The sequence below is a fragment of the Mus musculus genome, chromosome 4 (assembly GCF_000001635.26).
Source record: "Mus musculus strain C57BL/6J chromosome 4, GRCm38.p6 C57BL/6J".
Taxonomy (NCBI): domain Eukaryota; kingdom Metazoa; phylum Chordata; class Mammalia; order Rodentia; family Muridae; genus Mus; species Mus musculus.
The window spans coordinates 96,120,666-96,142,882 of record NC_000070.6 but is presented as its reverse complement, the minus strand read 5'-3'; the positions used below and the strand labels follow the sequence as shown (position 1 = coordinate 96,142,882).

The 22,217-nt window shown below is 39.2% G+C and overlaps 1 protein-coding gene across 2 annotated transcripts in view; it reads left to right on the top strand.

Moving 5' to 3' along the window:
- Nucleotides 1–1,730: 1,730 nt before the first annotated feature.
- The window catches only part of Cyp2j12 (cytochrome P450, family 2, subfamily j, polypeptide 12), a 41,837-nt gene continuing 21,350 nt past the window's right edge, over nt 1,731–22,217 (top strand). Inside the window, exons 1-4 of one of the 2 annotated variants that reach the window (NM_001100182.2) lie at nt 1,731–2,050; nt 9,726–9,888; nt 20,220–20,369; nt 21,286–21,446. In NM_001100182.2, coding sequence (NP_001093652.1) covers nt 1,841–2,050; nt 9,726–9,888; nt 20,220–20,369; nt 21,286–21,446 — 684 coding nt within the window. In that variant the 5' untranslated portion in view covers nt 1,731–1,840. The remainder of the gene's footprint in view (nt 2,051–9,725; nt 9,889–20,219; nt 20,370–21,285; nt 21,447–22,217) is intronic. The other variant, NM_001355721.1, reaches the window with a different exon arrangement.

The following is a 22,217-nucleotide window of genomic DNA, read 5'->3' as shown; positions in this document are numbered from 1 at the left end:
TTAAGCATAGATAAATCTGGACTTTGAAATCAAGCTTCATAATAATCTATTAATTTTATTATGTGTCAATACTATATATCTTAATATTATATTATAGTAATACATTATGTCATATTACTATATTATAATTAAGAGCATGAAAATTCGCAGGGCATTCTCATTTCAGAGTATGTATTCTAACCTTGATGGATTTGGGGAAAGTAGACTATAACCTCACAAATAAATTGGCACTAGTGTTCCCAACTTGAGAATGGATACTAAAAAGAAAAAATAGTTTTAAAACATATACAGCTCTAAATGCCTTTTCTCAGCTTGATAACTGCAGAACAAAAAAATGAGGAGGAATTCATACCAACAGTTTCCCAGTGGTGCCTGCTTTCTGTCATGCTGGAGGTGCTACAGACTGAAAATCTGACCACCAGCACCCTGCCCCATCCTCCCCAAATAATCTCTTCTGAGAGGCTGCTGCTTTAAACATTTGAGACCAGCAGCCTGGTGTGTGCTGAGCACCTTCGATCCCAGCAGCGGGGAGGTAAAGGCAGGTGGATCTCTGTGAGTTAAGGTCTGCCTTTTCAACATAGTAGTTCAGGGGCAACCACAGCTACTTAGAAAGAAACAATTCAATCAATCAATTAATCAATCAACCAACCAGGGAGACCACTTGCTGAGCCCTGCTGTCTTTCTCTTCTCACAGCTCTCACAAAAGGTCTAATTGTCCCTCCTCCTCTGCTGCTAGTGACCACAAACATGTACCATAATCCACTTTTTAATTGGCCTCCTCATGTGAGAACTCCAACTCCCTCAGAAACCTTTAAGAATAGACTTCACTCTTTGTTAGATGGTGCCTACAGCTCTCTCTCTCTCTCTCTTCAGAACCTTGCCATGCTATCGGTGCTACTGATAATTTTCCTGGAGAAACTCTAGTCGGAAGAACAGTCTCAGGACTATACCCTTTACTCTCAGTGCCTAAAACCTAACAAACTAACACACACACACACACACACACACACACACACACACACACACACTTACTTTTGTTTTAATTTTTGTTCTTTTGTTGTTTAAACGAGAAAGCACATGAAGTCAGATAGGTGGTAAGGAGATGGGTAGGATTTTGGGAGGAGTTGGATTAGGGGAAAACATTGATCAAAATATTTTGTTTACAATTCTCAAAAACAAGCAGAACATTTTAAATGTTTGAAATGTTTTATAAAAAGGAAATAAAAAATGGGGGGAGGGAGGGAGGGAGGGAGCTTGGTGTTAGAGGCATCTGCTATGCTATCAGAACCAAAAAGTGCTAGGTGTCACTTTCCATGGTAGTCTTACTTCTCAGGAAGGTTGCCAGCACTGGGGAAAAATTTACAAGTCAGAAGCCTTCTGGCCTGTAAATCATGATTCCCAGAAACATACAAGGGCTTAGGAGAAAAAAAAAATTGAGACAACAATCACACTTAACCAAGCCTTTTAACCACTTTTGGTGAGTTCTGAGAATACCTTGCCTGACATAGAGCATTGGAAGCAAAATATCCGCAGGTGGAGCACACCAAGGAAAAGCTTATGAGGGCGGGGCTTGGAGAAGATTGGATTAAGTGCAAAGAGGAGCAGAGAGCTCTGTGGAAGCCTCCAGGGATATGGGTGCTGATGAACTGGGTATTGACTTACAGAGAGCACAGAGACGGGGCGTGGCCAAAACAGTGAACAAAACAGTGGACAAGGAGTTCTGGTAGGACAGAGAGAGGCACAGTCCTCAAGGAAGAGGGTTGAACTTAGCAGAGGGGCTGTCCGTATTATCAGCACCAGGTGGTTACCCAGGAAACCAGCCCCAGCTTGGACTCTCATCATGCTTGCTACTGAGGACACCTTTGAGACAGCCATCTGGGCACTGCTTCATTTCAAGACTCTGGTGCTTGCTGCTGTCACCTTCATGCTCTTGGCTCACTATCTCAAAACCCAGCGACCCAAGAACTACCCACCAGGACCCTGGCGCCTGCCTTTTGTGGGCAACTTATTCCAGTTGGATTTAGAGCAGCCACATGTAGTGATTCAGCAGGTAAGATAGGGGGAGGGTGTCTGGCTGTGATGTGACCAAATCCTGAGCTATAGAAACAGGAATCCTGGCACTGGGAACAGCAGGATATGACTGGAGGCTGATGCTAGCTGCCAGTTAACCCAGCCAGGAGATCTCATTTGTAATCGGAGCCCCATTTAAAAGACACTTTGTTTTGATGTCAAAAAGTCATTTTTATTATCTTTGTATGAAAGAATTCTTTTGTTATTCCATTATGGTCTGACAGCACACTATATATGATTTCGATAGTTTTAAGTATGTCAAGTTGATGGATTACAGAATAGTTCATCTTGATATAGAAATTCTGCTTCTATAAGAAATGTGTAAGCCAAGTGTTCCTGAGCTTACTATGGTAAACATTCATCCAGGGGGAAAAAAAAACTATATACTGTTCTCTTGATTGGAGTTTTGTATAATATCAGTCCTCACATATTGATACTTGTTTATTCCACACCCTGGTTGACTGCTTGCCTATTGACTTTATCAACTACAAGGAAAAGTGTGCTGAAGTCTCTAGCTCCACTGGGAGTTTGTTTGTTTGTCCTCAGCTCTCCCTCCCCTCTTTCCTCCTTCCTCCCTCTCTCCCTCCCTCCCTTCCTCCCTCCATCCTTCCATGTGTGTGTGTGAGTGTGTGTGTGTGTGTGTGTGTGTTCACATGTAAAATAAGCACATGTTTTTTGTGCAGTGACCATATTCCTTTGTAATGTCCCTACTTACCTTTAATAATTTCCTATGCCTACATAGAGTATACTTGGGCTCCATTATTTTTTTTTAATTATTGGTCCTACTTCCTAGTCTCACCATTAGCTGAAGAAAGTAGACCACTCAGTAGACTTACTGTTATAGGAGGGTTTTGTTCTTCTTAACTGTATTGCTTTCTCTTTGTGTTTCTGTTCATTTACTCCTCTATTGTCTCTTCCCAGTGTGTTTCTTGGACACTCTCCTAGTAGTTGCTTTTTTAAAAATTTCTCTTCATTCTTTCATTGCATCTTCTTTCATTGTCCTTCTTCCAGCTGCTCTTTGCTATGGAATAGGCCCATGCAGCTGATGAGAGTTTATTATTACCAATTTCCACAAGAAACAAAGTGACTACAAACATAGAAGACCTCTATCTTCCCTCTATGGTACAGCTGTGTCATGTATCATCTTCACACACTGAGGACCACATCAGACACTAACCTGCTCTTCAGTGTCCTGTGAAGATGGAACTCAAAGGCAGAAGAGCCTGCTGTCTCTGGCCCTTGCCCATCCTCCTGTAGCTCTGCCTTTCTTGTTCACAATTTCCTTTCTGACCTCAAGCACTTATTTCCTCCATCCTTTCAGAGGAGGCAGTAGCAGCAGGGAAACTTCTTGGCTTTGCCCCAGGTGAATGTCCACATCCATTCCCACACTGTCTTTCCCCTGATTGTACAACACTAGGTTGGCTCTCTGTTGCACTTAATGTTTTTAATGCCCTCTCACCCCCATTTCATTCTGGCCTTTCTGGTTTCCCCAGAAGTGCTAAGCTAATTTCTCTCTGCTTTTGATAGATTTCTCTGGGATTGTAGCTTTCCTGCTGATATTGGTGGTTTTGCTCCAATTGCGGCTTTGAGCTGTTGGGTTCCTCATGGAACATTTGTGGTTTGTTATACTAGGAAGTTTCTATAATTGTTCAATAATGTTCTCATCTACCCTTTCTCTTTCCTGTCTTTGGCAGACAGCTGGACCCAGGCACAGCTGTAATATCTCTGCTCCTGGCTCTTGCTGTTTTCTATGCTACGTTTCTATGCTATGTTTTCTGTGCTACGCAGGGTTCACCTGCTTCTCACCCCTGCTCTGCCAATGTTTGTTCTCACATCACTCCGCTGCTGATCTCTCCTGCACAGATCTGCACTTAGAACCCGGGAGCTTTCTGTGCTCACATTTCCCTTTGGTTCCTCTCCGTACTTTTCATTTCTTTTCTGAGACATGACAATATTTTCAAAAATGTGTCACTTGTTTAAAATCTTTCAATATACTAAACCCTCAAAAGGCTTGAGATGTTTCCATTTTAAGATGAGTAATTTTACTTGCAGAGGTAGTCTGTTGGGGATCTTAATATTCATCTTTTTGAGTAATAATTCGAAAGTAAATTTTGATCACAAAGAGTTGATAGTATACATGTTGGGGAACCTCAGTGTGTGGGTCTCACTGAAATTTCCCCTGAAAATCTCATTCCCACACTGTGGTGAAAATGAGGATAGCTGTAGACCATCAGGATAAATGTTATACTTTACTGTAAAGCCATAAAAGTAAAGGATGTCTTCCTTCATCTTTACTATGAAAAAGAGACACCCTTATTACCATAGGAGAAGAATAGAGATCAGAATCCCACACTGGGCTTCTTTACAGACTCTCTTTGTTACAATACAGCTGCGGAGCTCCTTGTTTCACTCAGAAACTCAGCGCAGATGTGACACCAAGGCAGAGGAAGTGACAAGGCTTCACTTATGAACCCCACTACTGCAACCTATTGAAAGTTTGGAGAAGTCTTAGCTATTTTATGGTGTTCAACAAAGGCATCAGGCAAGAAAGAAGAGATGTTGTCCTGATGGTCAGCACTTTTTAATGGCTTTGAGCTAAAGATTACAAACTGATTGGAGTTTACCCTCTGTCCACTGCTGCTGTATTTAAACATGATTAAAAAATTATTTTACTTGACTCTGGGTTATTTAAAAGTATTGATCTATATCATTCATTTGCTGCTAGGTTAGGTCTGACTACAGGGCTTAGGTGAAATTCCTAATGTCACAACCATGGTTCATGATGAAGCTTAGACTGGGCTTTTCTTCCCAGTTGAGTTATATTTTACCCATTTATTTTATATTTATAGATTTAGTGATCTATGGCTATAAACAAGTGAAGTAAAATAGTACAGTTCTCTTATGATTGTTTGGATTCTTTCCATTAATAAACAGTCCTCGTGTCTGTTGTACTTCACCCCGGTTTCCATGCTCTTTTCGCTTCAGGCACACTGAGCTACCGTCGACTAGCAGTTCCACTTGACACTGAGCAAACCTGCTGAGGAAAATAAGGATCTGGCTTTCCAATGTTGTTTACCAGGGAAATGGCAAATAATGTGATTTGACTCTGCAGATACTCTCTGAATCTTCCTGCTTACCACTTCATGGCACAATTAGAGACTGTTTATTTATGTACTTATTTAGTGAATAAACACTTCTTAAGTACCTACCAAGACTGTCACAATGGAAGGTGACCATATGGAGAATCTGTTCAATAATTGTGCCATCACATCAGATCTCACTGTGTGGGAGGCTCTGTAGATAGCCTCTGGGAGACTGATGGCCTAAATTGGCCTGCCCTTACAAGGAGTGTTTAACAACTATCTAGTGGCATAAAAGTATAAGTCATTCTAAATGGAGGAGCTGGCAAGAGATAAAACACAGTGACAATAAAGAAGCTGGCATCTTGTTCAGTGTGTGGGAACCGTACCTCCCCTCTACATCACAGCTTCTCATGTTCCTCAACTGTAGATTACTGAATTATTATACGAATATTTTTATTATATATTTATTTTATTTTTATTTATGCATATATGTTTGTGTGTCTGAGCATGTGTGTGTATGTGTGTGTATGTGTGTGTGTGTGTGTGCCACATACCTGCAAAGGCCAGAAGTGAGCACTGTTAGGTCCTTGGAAATGAATTTATAAGCAGTTGTAAGCCACCAACATGGGTGCTAGGAACCAAACTGTTGTCCTCTGCAAGATCAGGAAGCTATATTAATCACTGTGCCATCTCTACAGCCCTGGAACATGCTTTAAGTGGGAACAAACTCTAAGGAGCATGGAGCAGTACATAAATTATGTGTTCCCAAGCATTACTACTTTGCTGTTATGTAACATGCCAAATAAAATGGTGTAAACAACATGAACACATTTTTCCTCTCACAATGGGATTAAGATCTTGAGGCTGAATTCCCAAGATGCAAAGGCTGCTTTGTACCACGAGCTCCCTTGAGAAGTCCAGTGTCTTTGTATTGCTACTTTTGATCTCAACTAGTTTCATTTGTTTGTGCTCTGGGTAGTGGGGAAGGGGGGTTGTAAAGTAAGAAACTTTGATGACCTGTGACCCAGAATGCACACATATACCCACCATATTCTTCCACTGGCCATACCTAGAACAGCTGGGGAAAGAAATATTTCTCTTTCTTCTAAACATTGCCTCTACTGAACCTTATTTCCTTATACTACATTTGGAGATTTCATTTCTATTTAATGCCATGTCTCTATTGCTTTTCTTCAATATTGTATGTCTTGTTTTAATCAATTGTTGTTCATTTTTCTTATTCAGTATTCCATTTTAACCATTCTGGATTATGTTATATATACAAAAATAACTTTATTATATTATGTATATGAATACTGTGCCTGCATGTATGCTGTGCATTATATGTATGCCTTGTGTCCACAGAGACCAGAAAAGAGCATTCCATCTGTTGGAACAGGAGTTACAGACAATAGTGAGCAGCTATGTGGGTACAGGAAATAGAAGCCAAATCATCTGGAAGAGTAGTCTTACCATGGAGCTATCTCTCCAACCCTGGCCTATGTTACTTTTATCATCTTTTTAAATTATGTTTTCTTGACTTAATGCTGCAGAGTGAAAAACAGACCCTGACTTATGGCATACTCTGAGACATCATCTGAATCTTAATCCACATAAAACAAATGCAGGGAGAACTTACTCACTGGGGAATCTCTACTTGGTTGGTAACAGTATATAAAAAGTTTAGTGATAACATTCTGCTAAAGTAGAAATCTGCACAAAGGACGTATAAAACTGGGAAAAGTCCTTCATCTCTGTACCTAGCTTCTAGATCCTTCTCAAGTTCAAGCAGCAAATTCTTGTACTACACACTGATAGTGAGGAGTCAGTTAGCTTAAACCAAGGTTTTTGTTGTTTCTAGAACTTCTTAGTTGGTCATTCACTTGATTTTTATGACTGCATTGCTGATATCTCTTTTTTTATTGGATATTTTCTTTATTCACATTTCAAATGTTATCCCCTTTCCCAGTTCCTGCCTCCCCACCCCCAGAAATTCCCTATCCCATCACCCATCCCCTTGCTTCTATAAGGGTGCTCTCCCCCCCCCCACTCTCTCCTCTGCACCCTCACATTCCCCTGCTCTGGGGCATCAAGCCTTCACAAGACAAAGGGCCCCTTCTCCCATTGATGCCCGACAAGGCCATCCTCTGCCAGCCAGAGCCATGGGTTCCCTACATGTGTACTGTTTGGTTTGTGGTTTACTCCCTAGGAGCTCTAGAGGCATCTGTTTGGTTGATATTGTTGTTCTTCCTATGGGGTTGCAAACCCCTTCATCTCCTTCAGTCCTTTATCTAACTCCTCCATTGGGGACCCCATGCTCAGTCCAGTGGTTGTCTATGAGCATCAGCCTCTGTATTTGTCAGGTTCTGGCAGAGCCTCTTGAGAGGCAGCTACATCAGGCTCCTGTCACCATGCACTTCTTGACATCCACAATAGTGTCTGTGTTTGATGACTGTGTATAGGATGAATTCAGCAGCATTTGCTGATGTCTCTTAAGACAAAATGCATTCACTCAATGTCTCTGTACTTATGACCAAAACACAACAGACTAGCTAGAGTTAAATGAAATTATTAAGGATCATGGATAAGGAACAAATGTAAGACTGAGTCTAGGCTCTGTCTTTAATGTGACTGCAAGATTCTAAGATGAGACCACACCATTCCATATGTTTTGACACTGTCCCATAGGTACAGATCTCAAAGTGGTAGGGTAACAATGCATGAAGATGGAGATGGAGTAGAGTCCCAAAGACACCTGAAGGAGTTGAACTCTTCTGTTTGATACCACTGTCACAGTTAAGCAAGACACCACTGTTGCAGGTAGACAAAAGGCAGAGGTGAGGTCTAAATAGTTCTGACTCTTAAAAACATAGGCAAGAGAACCTTTGATATTCCTAACACTGCCATTCAAACCAATCCATGTTTTATGCAGTGTGCACTTCATGGACACTCTTGTTCCCTCCCAAATACTGCTCCTCATACTCTATCTTCCACTAAACTCTAAGGTCCTATTGGCAACTCAACATTTATGCATTTGCCTTCAAATCTAACAAAATACCTGGAAACTTCTCTCCTCCAGGCAAAAGTTGGGTTTTTTCTAAATTGCTTCCCTACAACTTATTTGCCTTTTCAGAATGGTGAAGAAAACTTTAAATACTGTAGAAGAAATATAAACAATAAAGTAAACCACAAAGCTTACTGAGCGTTCACTTTGAGGGTGTGGCTGTCTGTGATCAGTAGGTTTTTGTCCTGCCTTTCACAATGCATTTGTATCCCTGAGCCTATGAACACAGAGCTCATTCAATTCTGAGAGATGCAGTGGGTGGCTGGGTGCCTGGAAATCTCATTCTTCCCCACAAAACTCTCCGGGGGGGGGGGTAGGGTGATTTTACTCTTTAATAACTGTGGATCTGAGTCTTAGAAGATAGCATCTACCCCCAAGAACCCACTCTTAGTGAACCATAAAGCCTACATGCGTATATCACCTGGATCTTCAGAGATGTCTCTACGCAGATCTTCCACACTTTATTGTATTTTCCATACCTAGGCATGGTTAAATAGAAAACATTCTCTTTCCTACACCAATATTGTAATTTTTACTAAGGCGTCCATGATTGCTACAACAGACTTTTACTAGACTGCTTGATCTCTCTGGGGACTGATGCCCTTATTTCTCTGCCTTCACTAAGTTAAAGAACTGCCTTTGTTTAAAACACTTCTAGGGAAGCATTGATGTTTCCTCTAATATTATTGTTGAAAATATAAATGAAAGTTTAAGAAGAAATTTCAAATACTAAAGTGAATCAGACTTTGGTGGAGGTTAGATTAGAGATATACTAAAACATTCCTATTACACTTTATCACACTGATACATGGGAACCCCACAGTGTTAGTCTCATTATTTCCCCCATGTACTTCTCATGTCTGGAAGACACTAAGTAGATGGTATTATTCTCAAGATAAACTGACATTTGGTTTTGTAAGATGTACATGAAAATTGTACTGTACAAAACATGCACAGACCTTCTTTTCCCTTGGCAGGTCACATGTGTCTTATACTCCCCCTTCACTGGACTTTAGAATGCTTCACTAAAGACCTTGCTTATGCCAGGTGTGGTGGTGTACGCCTTTAATCCCAGCACTTGGGAGGCAGAGGCAGGCGGATTTCTGAGTTCGAGTCCAGCCTGCTCTACAGAGTGAATTCCAGGCCAGGACAGCCAGGACAATACAGAGAAACCCTGTCTCGAAAAAACCAAAAAAGAAAAAAAAGAAGAAGAAGAAGAAGATCTTGCTTATTTGTTGACCCTTATGTCCTTGTACATTCTTTTAGAGACTCACTTAATTCATACTCACTTATATCAATGTTTCATAGATTCATTTTAATTGAATTTCAATTTAGTTCAGAGGAGGAAAGAAAAATCTTCAGAAACACTTCCACATACTGAAGTACATCCGTTCATTCATATTAACAGATACACCTCTAAACACTAGTCTGTCTAAATACACACACACATCTGCCATCCACTGACACATTAACACAGTCATACTCTAACTATTGAAATGTTTTTTCAGTTTGTGAAGAAGTATGGAAACCTAACTAGCCTGGACTTTGGTAATATTCCTTCAGTAATAATAACTGGACTGCCCTTGATCAAAGAAGTCTTCACTAACATGGAACAAAACTTTTTGAATCGTCCTATTACACCTATCAGAAAACGTGTCTTTAATAACAATGGTAAGTTTAATTGGCAGCACTATTGACTTCAGTGGGTTATTTAAAACAAACAAACAAAAACTCTGCATGAATTTGGATGGAAAATGGAACACAGGTCTGGAAAAGTTTCATGAAGAGCTGAAGGGAGAGAGTAGGAAAAAGGATATAACCAAGATATATTACATACCTATGAAATATCCAAGAAAAGAAATTGGTGCATATAATAAATAGTAAGTTTCTAGTAGAATATAAAGCATGTGCATGGTATGTCAAAGATACCTCTATGACTGTAATTTTAAATATTCCTGTAACAAAACCCTTCATGATATGTTATCTTTAAAGTCAGCTGTTTACATTTCCTAGATGAAATCGACCATCAGGGGACTGAGAGCATCTCCCTCTAAGAGAGTCATGGGGAAGTCACATGTCCTGCAGACTATCTCAGAATTATGGATAGGAAGTAACAGTAACAGCTTCCTCAGCCAGACACATGTGCTCTCACTTTCCCTTTCCCACTCCAAACCTACCTTATAAAAACGGATGTGAGGCACCCTCTTCCTTGCTGCTGCTCTTGCTTATGGCTTCTTAAAATGCATCATTAAGACTATACCACAGAGGGCTCACTAGACTACCAAATATTGTTAGACTGGCAAGAGTGCATAAAACAATCATTAAATCTGGTTATGTGCTTGAAAATTGAATACAGATTTCAACTCTTTTAACCTAAAAAGGCTTCACATTTAGCAATTTCCTAAATACTCCTTGAAACAGTTGACCATTAATTGTACATCATTGGCTGCTGTATATGATCTGCTATGAGAAGCACAGCCATGGTCTTAAATGATTAATAGTGCACAAAATAGATAAAAGTCAGTGTCATTTTGTGGCAATTCATTGAACAAGGACATCTGAATCAATTAGCTATCCTGAATAAAATACCATCATGCTACTGGTACAAAGTTTTATTAAAGACATACAGGTTGGCTTACATTTAAAGAAAAGCTTTTGAACTAATGGTATGCATTTAATAGTTTGAAAAATATTCAATAGGAAGAGAATATCCATGATGTGATGAATAAGAAATCAAGAGTCTTAAACTGCAAAGTATCCAATATATAAAGTATGTTACCTGAAGAAAACCTTAAAGTGGACATAACACTGCTGAGATTGGCACTAAGGAGCCCAGTTCTTCATTTCTCACCATAACAGCGAAAGAAGCTCTTGAGTGGTGCAAAATAGAGAAGAAGACCAAACATGACACGTTTTGAGGCTCATTTATGAAGGCAGGTAGAGAACAGAGGAATGATAGCCAAGATATTATCATTTTAAGAGATTTGAACACTCTAGGAACAAAAATGATAGTAGGTTAGACTGATGGTGATAGATTTAATGCCACTAAATTCATGTAACTGCAAAAGGTGTGTGTGTGTGTGTGTGTGTGTGTGTGTGTATTTGTATGTCTGTGATGAATACTCATCCTTCTTAATTTCTTAAGTTATTTTGTCATCTTTACTAAAACCTATAATTCTGCACTTTGGTCTTCCTACTTCTTGAGTTTCATGTGTTTTGCAAATTGTACCTTGGGTATTCTAAGTTTCTGGGCTAATATCTGCTTATCAGTGAGTGCATGTCATGTGTGTTCTTTTGTGATGGGGTTACTTCACTCAGTATGATATCCTGCGGATGCATCCATTTGCCTAAGAATCTTATGAATTCATTGTTTCTAATTGCTGAGTAGTACTCCATTGTGTAAATGTACCATATTTTCTGTATCCATTCCTCTGTTGAGAGACATCTGGGTTTTTTCCAGCTTCTGGCTATTATAAATAAGGAGCATGTGTCCTTATTACAAGTTGGAACATCTGGGTATATACCCAAGTACCCATAGAAGGAGTTACAGAGACAAAGTTCGGAGCTGATATGGAAGGAAGGACCATCCAGAGACTGCCCCACCCACGAATCCATCCCATATACAACCACAAAACCCAGACACTACGGCATATGCCAGAAAGATTTTGCTGACAGGACCCTGACAAAGCTCTCTCTTGTGAGGCTATGCCAGTGCCTGGCAAATACAGAAGTGGATGCTTACAGTCATCTATTGGATGGAACACAGGGCCCCTAATGAAGGAGCTAGAGAAAGTACCCAAGGAGCTAAAGAGATCTTCAACCCTATAAGAGGAACAACAATATGAACTAACCAGTACCCCCCAGAGCTGTGTCTCTAGTTGCATATGTAGCAGAGGATGACCTAGTCAGCCATCAATGGGAGGAGAGGCCCTTGGTCTTGTGAAGATCATACACCACAGTACAGGGGAATGCCAGAGTCAGGAAGCAGGAGTGGGTGGGTTGGGGAGCAGGGTGGGGGGAGGGTATAGATGGCTTTGGGGATGGCATTTGAAACGTAAATGAAGAAAGTATCTAATACAAAATCTATAATTTCTTTCTTTGCTTCTTTAAAAATGTGTGCTTTTTCTTATTCTTTTATTTATTTATTTTATTGAATATATTCTTTACATTTAAAATGTTATCCTCTTTTCCCATTTCCTCTCTGAAAACTCCCTATTCTATCCCCCATCCACCTGTTTTTATGCATCCACACTTTGGCGTTCCTTCTTCTTGAGCTTCATGTAGTCTGTGAATTGTATTTTGGGCATTCCAAGCTTTTGGGTTGATATCCACTTATATATGAGTGCATAACATGTGTGTTCTTTTGTGATTGGGTTACCTCACTCAGGATTATATTTTCTAATTCCATCCATTTGTCTAAGAATTTCATGAATTCATTGTTTTTAATAGCTGAGTAGTACTCCATTATGTAAATGTACCACATTTTTGTATTCATTCCTGTGTTGAAGGACATCTGAGTTCTTTCCAGCTTCTGACTATTATAAATAAGGCTTCTATGAATATAGTGGACCATGTGTCCTTGTTGTATGTTGGAGCATCTTTTGGGTATAATCCCAGGAGTACTATAGCTGGGTCCTCAGGTAGTACTATGCCTGATTTTCTGAGGAACTGACAGACTGATTTCCAGAGTGGTTGTAACAGTTTGCAATCCCAACCAGCAATGGAGGAGCATTCCTCTTTCTACACATCCTTGCCAGCATCTGCTGTCACCTGAGTTTTGGATCTTAGCCATTCTGATTGCTATGAGATAGAATCTCAGTGTTGTTTTGATTTGCATTTCCTTGATGAATAAGAGTGTTGAACATTTCTTTAGGTGTTTCTCAACCATTCCATAGTTCTGGCTAGGGCTTTGAGTACTATACTGAATAGTTAGGGAGAGAGTAAAAAGCCTTGTCTAGTCCATGATTTTAATAGATTGCATTAATTTTTTTCTCCATTTAGTTTGATGTTGGGTACTGGTCTGCTGTATATTGCTTTTGCTATGTTGAGGTACGGGCCTTGAATTCCTGATCTTTCTGAGACTCAATGAAGGGGTGTTGAAACATTGTCAAATGCCTTCCCAGCATCTAATGAGATGATCATGTGGGGTTTTATTTTTTCAGTTTGTTTATATAGTGGATTCTATTGATGAATTTCCATATATTGAACTATCCCTGCATTCCTGGAATAAAGATTTCTTGATTATGATGGATGATCATTTTGATGTGTTCTTCGATTTGGTTTTCAAGTATTTTATTGAGTATTTTTGCACTGATATTCATAATGGAAATTGGTCTGAAGTTCTCTTTCTTTGTTGAGTCTTTGTGTGCTTTAGGTATAAGTGTAAGTGTAGTTTCAGAGAAAGAATTATGTAGTGTTCTATTTCTGTTTTTATTTTGTGAAATAGTTTAAAGAATATTGGTATTAGGTCATCTTTGAAGGTCTGATAGCATTCTTCACTAAACCCATCTGGTCTTGGGACTTTTTGGTTGGGAGACTTTTAATGACTGACTCTATTTTTAGGGGTTATAAGACTGTTTAGATGGTTTATCTGATCCTGATTTAACTTTGGTACCTGGTATGTGTCTAGAGAATTGTTCACTTCATCCAGATTTTCCAGTTTTGTTAAACATAAGCTTTTGTAGTAGGATCTGACGATTTTTTGAATTTGCTCAGTTTCTGTTGTTATGTCTCCCTTTTCATTTCTGATATTGTTAGTTTAGATACCATCACTGTGCCCTAAGGTTAGTCTGGCTAAGGTTTTACCTATCTTGTTGATTTTCCCAAAAAACTAGCTCCTAGTTTTGTTGATTCTTTGTATAGCTCTTTTTGTTTCCACTTAGCTGATTTCAGACCTGATTTTGACTATTTCCTGCCATCTACTTCTCTTGGGTATATTTGCTTCTTATTTTCTAGAATTTTAAGGTGTTCTTTCAAGCTACTAGTGTATGCTTTTTGGAGATACTCAGAGCTATGAGTTTTCCTCTTAGCACTGCTTTCATTGGGTCCCCTAAGTTTTGGTATGTTGTGCCTTCATTTTCATTAAATTATAAAAAGTCTTTAATTTCTTTCTTCATTTCTTCACTAGCCAAATTATCATTGAGTAGAGCATTGTTCAGTTTCCATGTTTATGTAGGCTTTCTGTTGTTTTTGTTGCTATTGAAAACCAGCCTTAGTCCATGGTGATCTGATAGGATGCACGGGATTATTTCAGTCTTCTTGTATGTGTTGAGGCCTGTTTTGTGATAAATTATGTGGTCAATTTTGGAGAAGATACCATTAGGTGCTGAGAAGAAGGTATAATATTTTGTTTTAGCATGAAATGTTCTATAGATATCTGATACATTCATTTGGTTTATAACTCTTGTTAGTTTCAATAGATCTCTGTTTAGTTTCTACTTCTATGAACTGTCCATTAATGGGAGTTGGGTGTTGAAGTCACCCACTATTTTTTGTGAGGAGCATGTGTGCTTTGAGCTTTAGTAAAGTTTCTTTTATGACTGTGGGTGTCCTTACATTTGGAGCATAGATGTTCAGAATTGAGAGATCATTTTGGTATATTATTTTTGTTAACGAGCATGAAGTGTCCTTCCTTACCTGTTTTGATAACTTTTGGTTGAAAGTTGATGGGCTTCAATCTTAGAATGACTTCTCTAGCTTGTTTCTTGGGACCATTTTCTTGAAAAAAAAATGTTTTCCACCCTTTTACTCTGAGGTAGTGTCTGTCTTTGTCATTGAGGTGTGTTTCCTGTATGCAGCAAAATACTTGGTCTTGCTTATGTATCCAGTCTGTTAGTCTATGTGATTTTATTGGGGAATTGAGTCCATTGATGTTAAGAGATATTAAGGAAACATGATTTTTGGTTCCTGTTATTTTTGTTGCTAGAGGTAGAATTATGTTTGTGTGGCTATCTTCTTTTGGCATTGTTGAAAGACGATTACTTTCTTGCTTTTTTCTAGGGTTTAGTTTCCCTCCTTGTTTTGGAGTTTTCCATCTATTATCCTTTGTAGAGCTGAATTTATGGAAAGATATTGTGTAAATGTGTTTTTGTCATGGAATATGTTGGTTTCTCCATCTATGTTAATTGAGAGTTTTGCTGGGTATAGTCACCTGGGCTGGCATTTGTCTCTATGGGTCTGTATTGTTGTAGGAAATATTTTAAAAGAACTGGCTTGTTCCCATGCTTATGTCAGTAACTCTTTGTCCTGGCAGCCTGGCCTGACCAGCTATGTATTGGTGGGCAATTGCCAAACTGTTTTTATTTTGTAGAGACTCTGACTGAGAACTCTACAATCTCTCCACTCAGCTCTCTAGGTTCCTACTGGGGAGTCGCTACCATGCCAGCCCTATGTTTAAAAACCCCATGGCCTTTGAGGTGTCCATCAGACAAACTCAAGCTTTGTTCCCATAACTTTCTCTCTTGAACCCAGACGAGCCACCTCATGAAGGAAAATGTAACACAAACTTAGTTGAGAAACAATGGTAACTCAATCTCTGGGTGCAACAACTAAAACCTAATCTTGTAAGCCTTATTAAAATCTGATTCCTCCCATGGTGAATCCTTGTGTATCTGCCATGATACCAGGAAACACTAGCAGCTTTATCTTACCTTTATGCTGTCCCCATTTTAAAAGACCTAACTCTCTCCTGCTTCATTTCTTCCTCAATCCAACCCAGAAGTCCTACTTACTCACCCAGTGAGTACCTCCTTTATTCATTAAGGGATTGATTCACAAGAATTCACCTGAGTATGACTCACTCCTTGTCCACAACCCCTCCCAGGAGAGTGAAATTAATATACAAACAGTACCAGGTCTATCCACAACACTTCCCCCTTCCTGTTCTAGTAAAACGCAAAACCTTTCTCTTAAATATAAATAGAGCACAACTATTACCACTTTTGTAAATTATAAAGTATAAGATAGATCTAACACCCAGTCCATCAATATTGTCATTAAGATAGAACACTGTCATCTATTCTATATTAAAAGACTTATCACTTTACACTGGTTTTAGATTGTAAGCCATCTGATAATCATCCTCTCAAAGCTATATCATCTTTCTCAATGTTAAACAGCTTAGGTTGGCGATGATACTACCAGTCTTCAACCCTGTCAGAAATCCAAGAACAACTAATATTACCTGAAAATATGAGAAGCACAAAATATAGCTTCCAAAACTTAGCCAATTAATAGAGAGCACTGATCACCTGGACAGTCCCTGTACTTCAAAACATTGGAGCATTGGTCTTCAGCCTTCTGGCCAGAATCATCTGACAAACCTTTTTAATGTAGAATTTTGAAGGGATGATTACCCTGACTTGGCAGAGATTATCAGTCGACTATTTCACATAGTGTGTCATTTTTCTGGACAATATTTTGTCTGTATATGAAATGAGGCAATTCTTGTCTAGTGGCTCTCTCACCACAACTGGGGCAACTCCATTGATGCTCAGTTTCTTCTTTGAATCCAAGAAAGGGAATGCTGTCAGGAGCAGTCTTGACTCAACAGGGAATAAATAACATTAAATGTCACATTCTGTAGATTTCTGACATTTTTGAAAACCAACTATCTGTGTAAAATAACCTGGACTGTTCTCTGTTAGCTACTCTCAGCTATTCCTAATTAAAATATCTGAAAACACACTAATAATAAACTCAGAGCCATGAATTTGTTATTTGTCCCTTAATTCACAGGCTTAATCATCTCAGATCAGTTTATAAAAACAGTTACAGAAAGACTGAGTCTAAGCCCTGTAATTTTAAACTTTCTGAATCAATAGAAGAAGTTTATACCAATACCTTGATTTTGAATCAAAATCAATTCTGTACCAAAATAAGAAATTATGACTTCAACTTAGCAACAATTAAAAAGATTTCTCCAAAATGAGATTATGATTATGTAATCAATCTTAGCTATTCCTCCCTGTTTTAATTATGACCATTTCAACAGTCCCTAGAAAGACAACCTATAATAACCACCTCCAGCCCCAAAGCCCAGGGAATTGGGTTGACAACTCTTCATAACTTCTTCAAGCTGAATATGGACTTTCAGATATTTTAAATGGATTGGGGGAAGGGTAGGGAAAATAGGAGAGATAATTGGCCTTAAGAAGGCCACACCAACAATTGTATTAGTCTCTGATGTCTGTGTCTTAACTGGATTCTGCTGAAATCCAAGACATCAGGAGTTCAAGCAGGTCAGATCAGCATGTCTGATGAGGAGACTCACCAAGGCTGTATATTCTGTAATATACAAATCTCAAAACAAAATGTTACTACCATCAAGATAACCTTTTTGTTTGATTCTCTGGAATCTAGTTCTTTAGGGGGTCTTCTTCTAACAAATTTGATTCATATTACTCTGAAAGGTGTATAGACACAAATCACCAGTTCTAAAAACGCAAAGACAAAACCTTTCTCTCAATTCAGCATATCCTTGAGCCAGTAACCAGAAACACCTTTATTTTGACCTCTCTCCCAGTGGAATAATATAATCACAAAGCTCAACATCACACCCATTTTGAAAATTAAAACAATCCAAAACAAATAAGTAAACTAAAGCCCTATATGTGCCTATTCTTAGGGCTTTTCTATTTTGTCATGTAGTGTAATAACCCAGAAGTCTCATGGAACCCACGTTAGACAGAATTTGAGTATCCTGTAAGGCATATTAGAGCATCTTTATAACATCTTCAGAACAATTGATTCACACATCTAGCTGGGTGGAGATGTTTCAGGAGCTCTGGGCCAAAGAGTTTCCAAAAGATAATAGGCTGGCCATTTGCCGACCAGTACATGGCTGACCAGGCTGCTGAGACAGAGAGTTGCTGACACAATCGCAAAAAAATATGCCAGTTCCATCGTTAATATTTCCCACAATACTATATGGCATATGCCCAGGATCTTCTGGCTTTTATTGTCTCTGGCAAGAAGTCTGGTGTAATTTTGGTAGGTCTGCCTTTATATGTTCCTTGTCCTTTTTCCCTTCCTGCTTTTAATATTTTCTTAGTTTTGTGCATTTGGTGCTTTGATTATTGTGTAACAGGAGGAATTTCTTTTCTGGTCCAGTCTATTTAGAGTTCTGTAGGCCTCTTGTATGTTTATGGGCATCTATTTCTTTAGGTTAGGGAAGTTTTCTTCTATAATTTTGTTGAAGATATTTACTAGTCCTTTACATTGGGAATCTTCACTCTCTTCTATACCTATTATCCTTAGGTTTGGTCTTCTCATTGTATCCTGGATTTCCTGGATATTTTGGGTTAGTATCCTTTTGCATTTTGCATTTTGCATTTTCTTTGACTGTTGTGTCAATGTTTTCTATGGTATCTTCTGCACCTGAGAATCTCTCTCCTATATCTTGTATTTTCTTGGTAATGCTTACATTATGACTCCTGATCACTTTCCTAAGCCTTCTGTCTCCAAGTTGTTTCCCTATGTTATTTCTTTACTGTTTGTATTTCCATTTCTAGGTCCTGGATGGTTTTGTTCAATTCCTTCACCTGTTTGATTGTTTTCCTGTAATTCTTTAAGGGATCTTTGTATTTACTCTTTAAGGGCTTCTACATGTTTACCTGTGTTCTCCTGTATATTTTTAAGGGAGTTATTTATGTCCTTCTTAAAGTTCTCTATCATCATTATTATGAAAAGTGATTTTAAATCTAAGTCTTGCTCTTCTGGTGTGATGGGGTATCCAGGACTTGCTGTAGTGAGACAACTGGGTTCTGATGATGCCAAGTGGTCTTGGTTTCTGTTCCTTAAGTTCTTGCACTTGTCTCTGGCCACATGGTTATTTCCAATGCTACCTGCCCTCACTGTCCCTGACTGAATCCTATCCCTCCTGTGATCCTGGTTGTGTCAGAACTCCTCAGAGTCCAGCTTTCTCTGTGATCCTGTGATTCTGGGATCCTGAGATCCTGTTGTGTCAGAGCTCCTGGTAGCCAAGCTTTCTCTGGGTGTTACAGAGGTAAGTAGGGATCCAGAGCCCCCTGGGTTACTCTGGGCTCAGGTGCAAGATAGAAGGAACCAATGCCTCTGTCTGAGCAGGATTTTGTGTTTTCCTGGTTCCTGGGGGGTGGGGGGGGGTCCCATTTACGCTGGGTGTTGTGAACGATACTGTGGCCTCAACTGTGATCTTGAGTACATCAGAGCTCCAGTGCTCTTGGGTGTGTCTGATCTCCTGGGAGTTGAGATTTCTCTGTGATCCTATGATCCTGTGATCCAGTGATCCTGGGCATTTCAGAACACTTGGGATTCTTGTTCCCTCTGAGTTTTGTAAGAGGGAGTGCAGAGGCAGCATGCCAGATCTGCTCTGGGTGCAGGTTCAAACTGCAAGGAACCTATGCCATTGGCTGGGTGGGGGTTCCTGTGTCCCTGGATCCCAGGGAGTCCCAGTTACTCTAGGGGTTGGGGCAGATGTTGTGGCCTCCTTAACTGTGATCCTGTGTGTGTTGAAGTACCTGGGAGTTAACCTTCCTCTGGGTGTTGTGAGACTGGGTGCCACTTTTTCTTATTCTTGAGTGCCATTTTAGTATTCATTGAGACATAAATAGACTTATATGTCTGTTAATTAAATTGTGGCCTTTAGAACCAGAAAAAGTTGAATTTGAATACCTGGATGCCTATTTACCTGTTTGGTATTTATTTTTCAATTTATTATCATGACTCAGTATTTTACTAATTGAAATGGACATTTTCTTAGTTGGTAATAAACACATAGAGTTTCTGTCATTATAAAATCATATAATGCATAAGAAGTACTTATGATCAATACATGTTAGCCATTTACATTAGGATTGTATCTAGAAAGCTATCAATTCCCATTTTGGCCTTTTTAAAATCTATACACACATCTAATACAGTTTTCAGATACTAGTAAGCCAGAATGTTATATAGTTTTATATATATAGTTATAATGTTATACTAGTAAGCCAGTGCCATAATGCTGAATCTCCATTTTCCAGGATTGATCATTTCCAATGGCCAGACATGGAAGGAGCAAAGAAGGTTCGCACTGATGACACTCAAGAACTTTGGATTAGGGAAAAAGAGCTTGGAGCAGCGCATACAGAAGGAGGCTGACTGTCTTGTGGAGGCCATAGGAGAGGAGAAAGGTAGGCATTTCGCAGGGTGATGCAGGAGGCTCTTGCCATTCTATTCACTGAATAAGTTTTTAATTGTCTAAAGCTTTTCTGCAGTGGGCACTGAGGATTGAATAGTGAACATATAACTGGGATCCTATCCCAGGAGGTCCACTGTTTAATGGCAAAATAGATCATTAAACAAATTGCTTAAGTTAAACCCTGTTTATCTATGTGACTTCCCACATATTGACAGTGTTTTTGAATAATGCCAGCCACCAGTAGTGGGCTGTGGCAAGAGCTTTTTATATTATCTTCTGTTGTGAATATTTTATGTCACACTAAATAGAGACATCATAAAATAAAAAGAAAGAAAGAAAAGAGAGATAGGGAAAGAAAGAAGGAAAGAAAAAGAAAGAAAAGAAAGAGGGGGGAGAAAAAGAAAGAAAGAAAAAAGAAAGAAAGAAAGAAAGAAAGAAAGAAAGAAAGAAAGAAAGAAAGAAAGAGAGAGAGAGAGAAAGAAAGGAAGGAGGGAGGGAGAAGAAGAGAGAAAGGAAGAAAGAAAGAGGGAGAAAGAAAGAAAAAAAGAAAGAAAGAAAGAAAGAAAGAAAGAAAGAAAGAAAGAAAGAGAAAGAGAGAAAGGAAGGAAGGAAGGAAGAAGGGAGGGAGGGAGAAGAGAGAAAGGAAGAAAGAGGGAAAAAGAAAGAAAGAGAGAGAGAGAAAGGAAGGAAGGAAGGAAGGAAGAAAAAGAAAGAAAGAAAGAAAGAAAGAAAGAAAGAAGGGAGGGAGGGAGGGAGGGAGGGAGGGAGGGAGGGAGGGAGGGAGGGAGGGAGGAAGGAAGGAAGGAAGGAAGGAAGGAAGGAAGGAAGGAAGGAAGGAAGGAAAGAGAGAAAGAGAAAAGAAAAACTATCTTTGAAAGACTTATGCTTCACCCTCTCCCTACCTCCAGGACAGCCTTTTGACCCTCACTTCAAGATCAACAGTGCAGTTTCCAACATCATTTGCACCTTTGCCTTTGGGGAGCGCTTTGAGTATGAGGACAGTCACTTTCATGAGTTGCTGAGGTTATTAGATGAAGCCACGTGTTTGGAGGCATCAATGATGTGCCAAGTATGTTCTCTCTTTTTGCATATTTTGGAAAGACTATAGGATTGGGTCTGATACAAAAACAGGTTTTTCTCTTTGATGGGGGATTCTTTCAAACAACATACAATATCTTTAAAAGATGAATTTGAGGGCTAAGATGCCTCAGGAGTTAAGAGTATTGACTATTCTTCAGAGGTCCTAAGTTCAATGCCCAGCAACTACATGGTGGCTCACAACCATCTGTAATGGGGTCTGATGTCTTCTTATGGTGTGTCTGAAGACAGTGACAGTGTACTTATGCATAAAATAAATAAGTAATTCCTTTTAAAAAGTTGAACTTGATATAAATCTCCTTTTAATACGTGGGTAAGAGCACCCGACTGCTTTTCCGAAGGTCTGAAGTTCAAATCCCAGCAACCACATGGTGGCTCACAACCACCCATAATGAGATCTGATGCCCTCTTCTGGTGCGTCTGAAGACAGCTACAGTGTACTTACATATAATAAATAAATGAACTTACTACATACAAAACATTTCTAATGTTTAATGATCTATGTTACTATTTACATGGGTATATATACATGTATGTGGGAATTTCCCTGTTTAAAAACAAATAACAATGTTTTCATTTACTAGGCTTGTCTCCTTCTATGCTTCTCTCTTTCTCCCTCAGTGATACCTGCTGAGTGTATGTTCTAGCTCATGAATTTATCTCAATATTCCTCCTTCTACACAGTGCAATGGCAGAATGGGATGTCATTTTCTCTGTAGTTATGTATTTGAGTTGTCCTAGG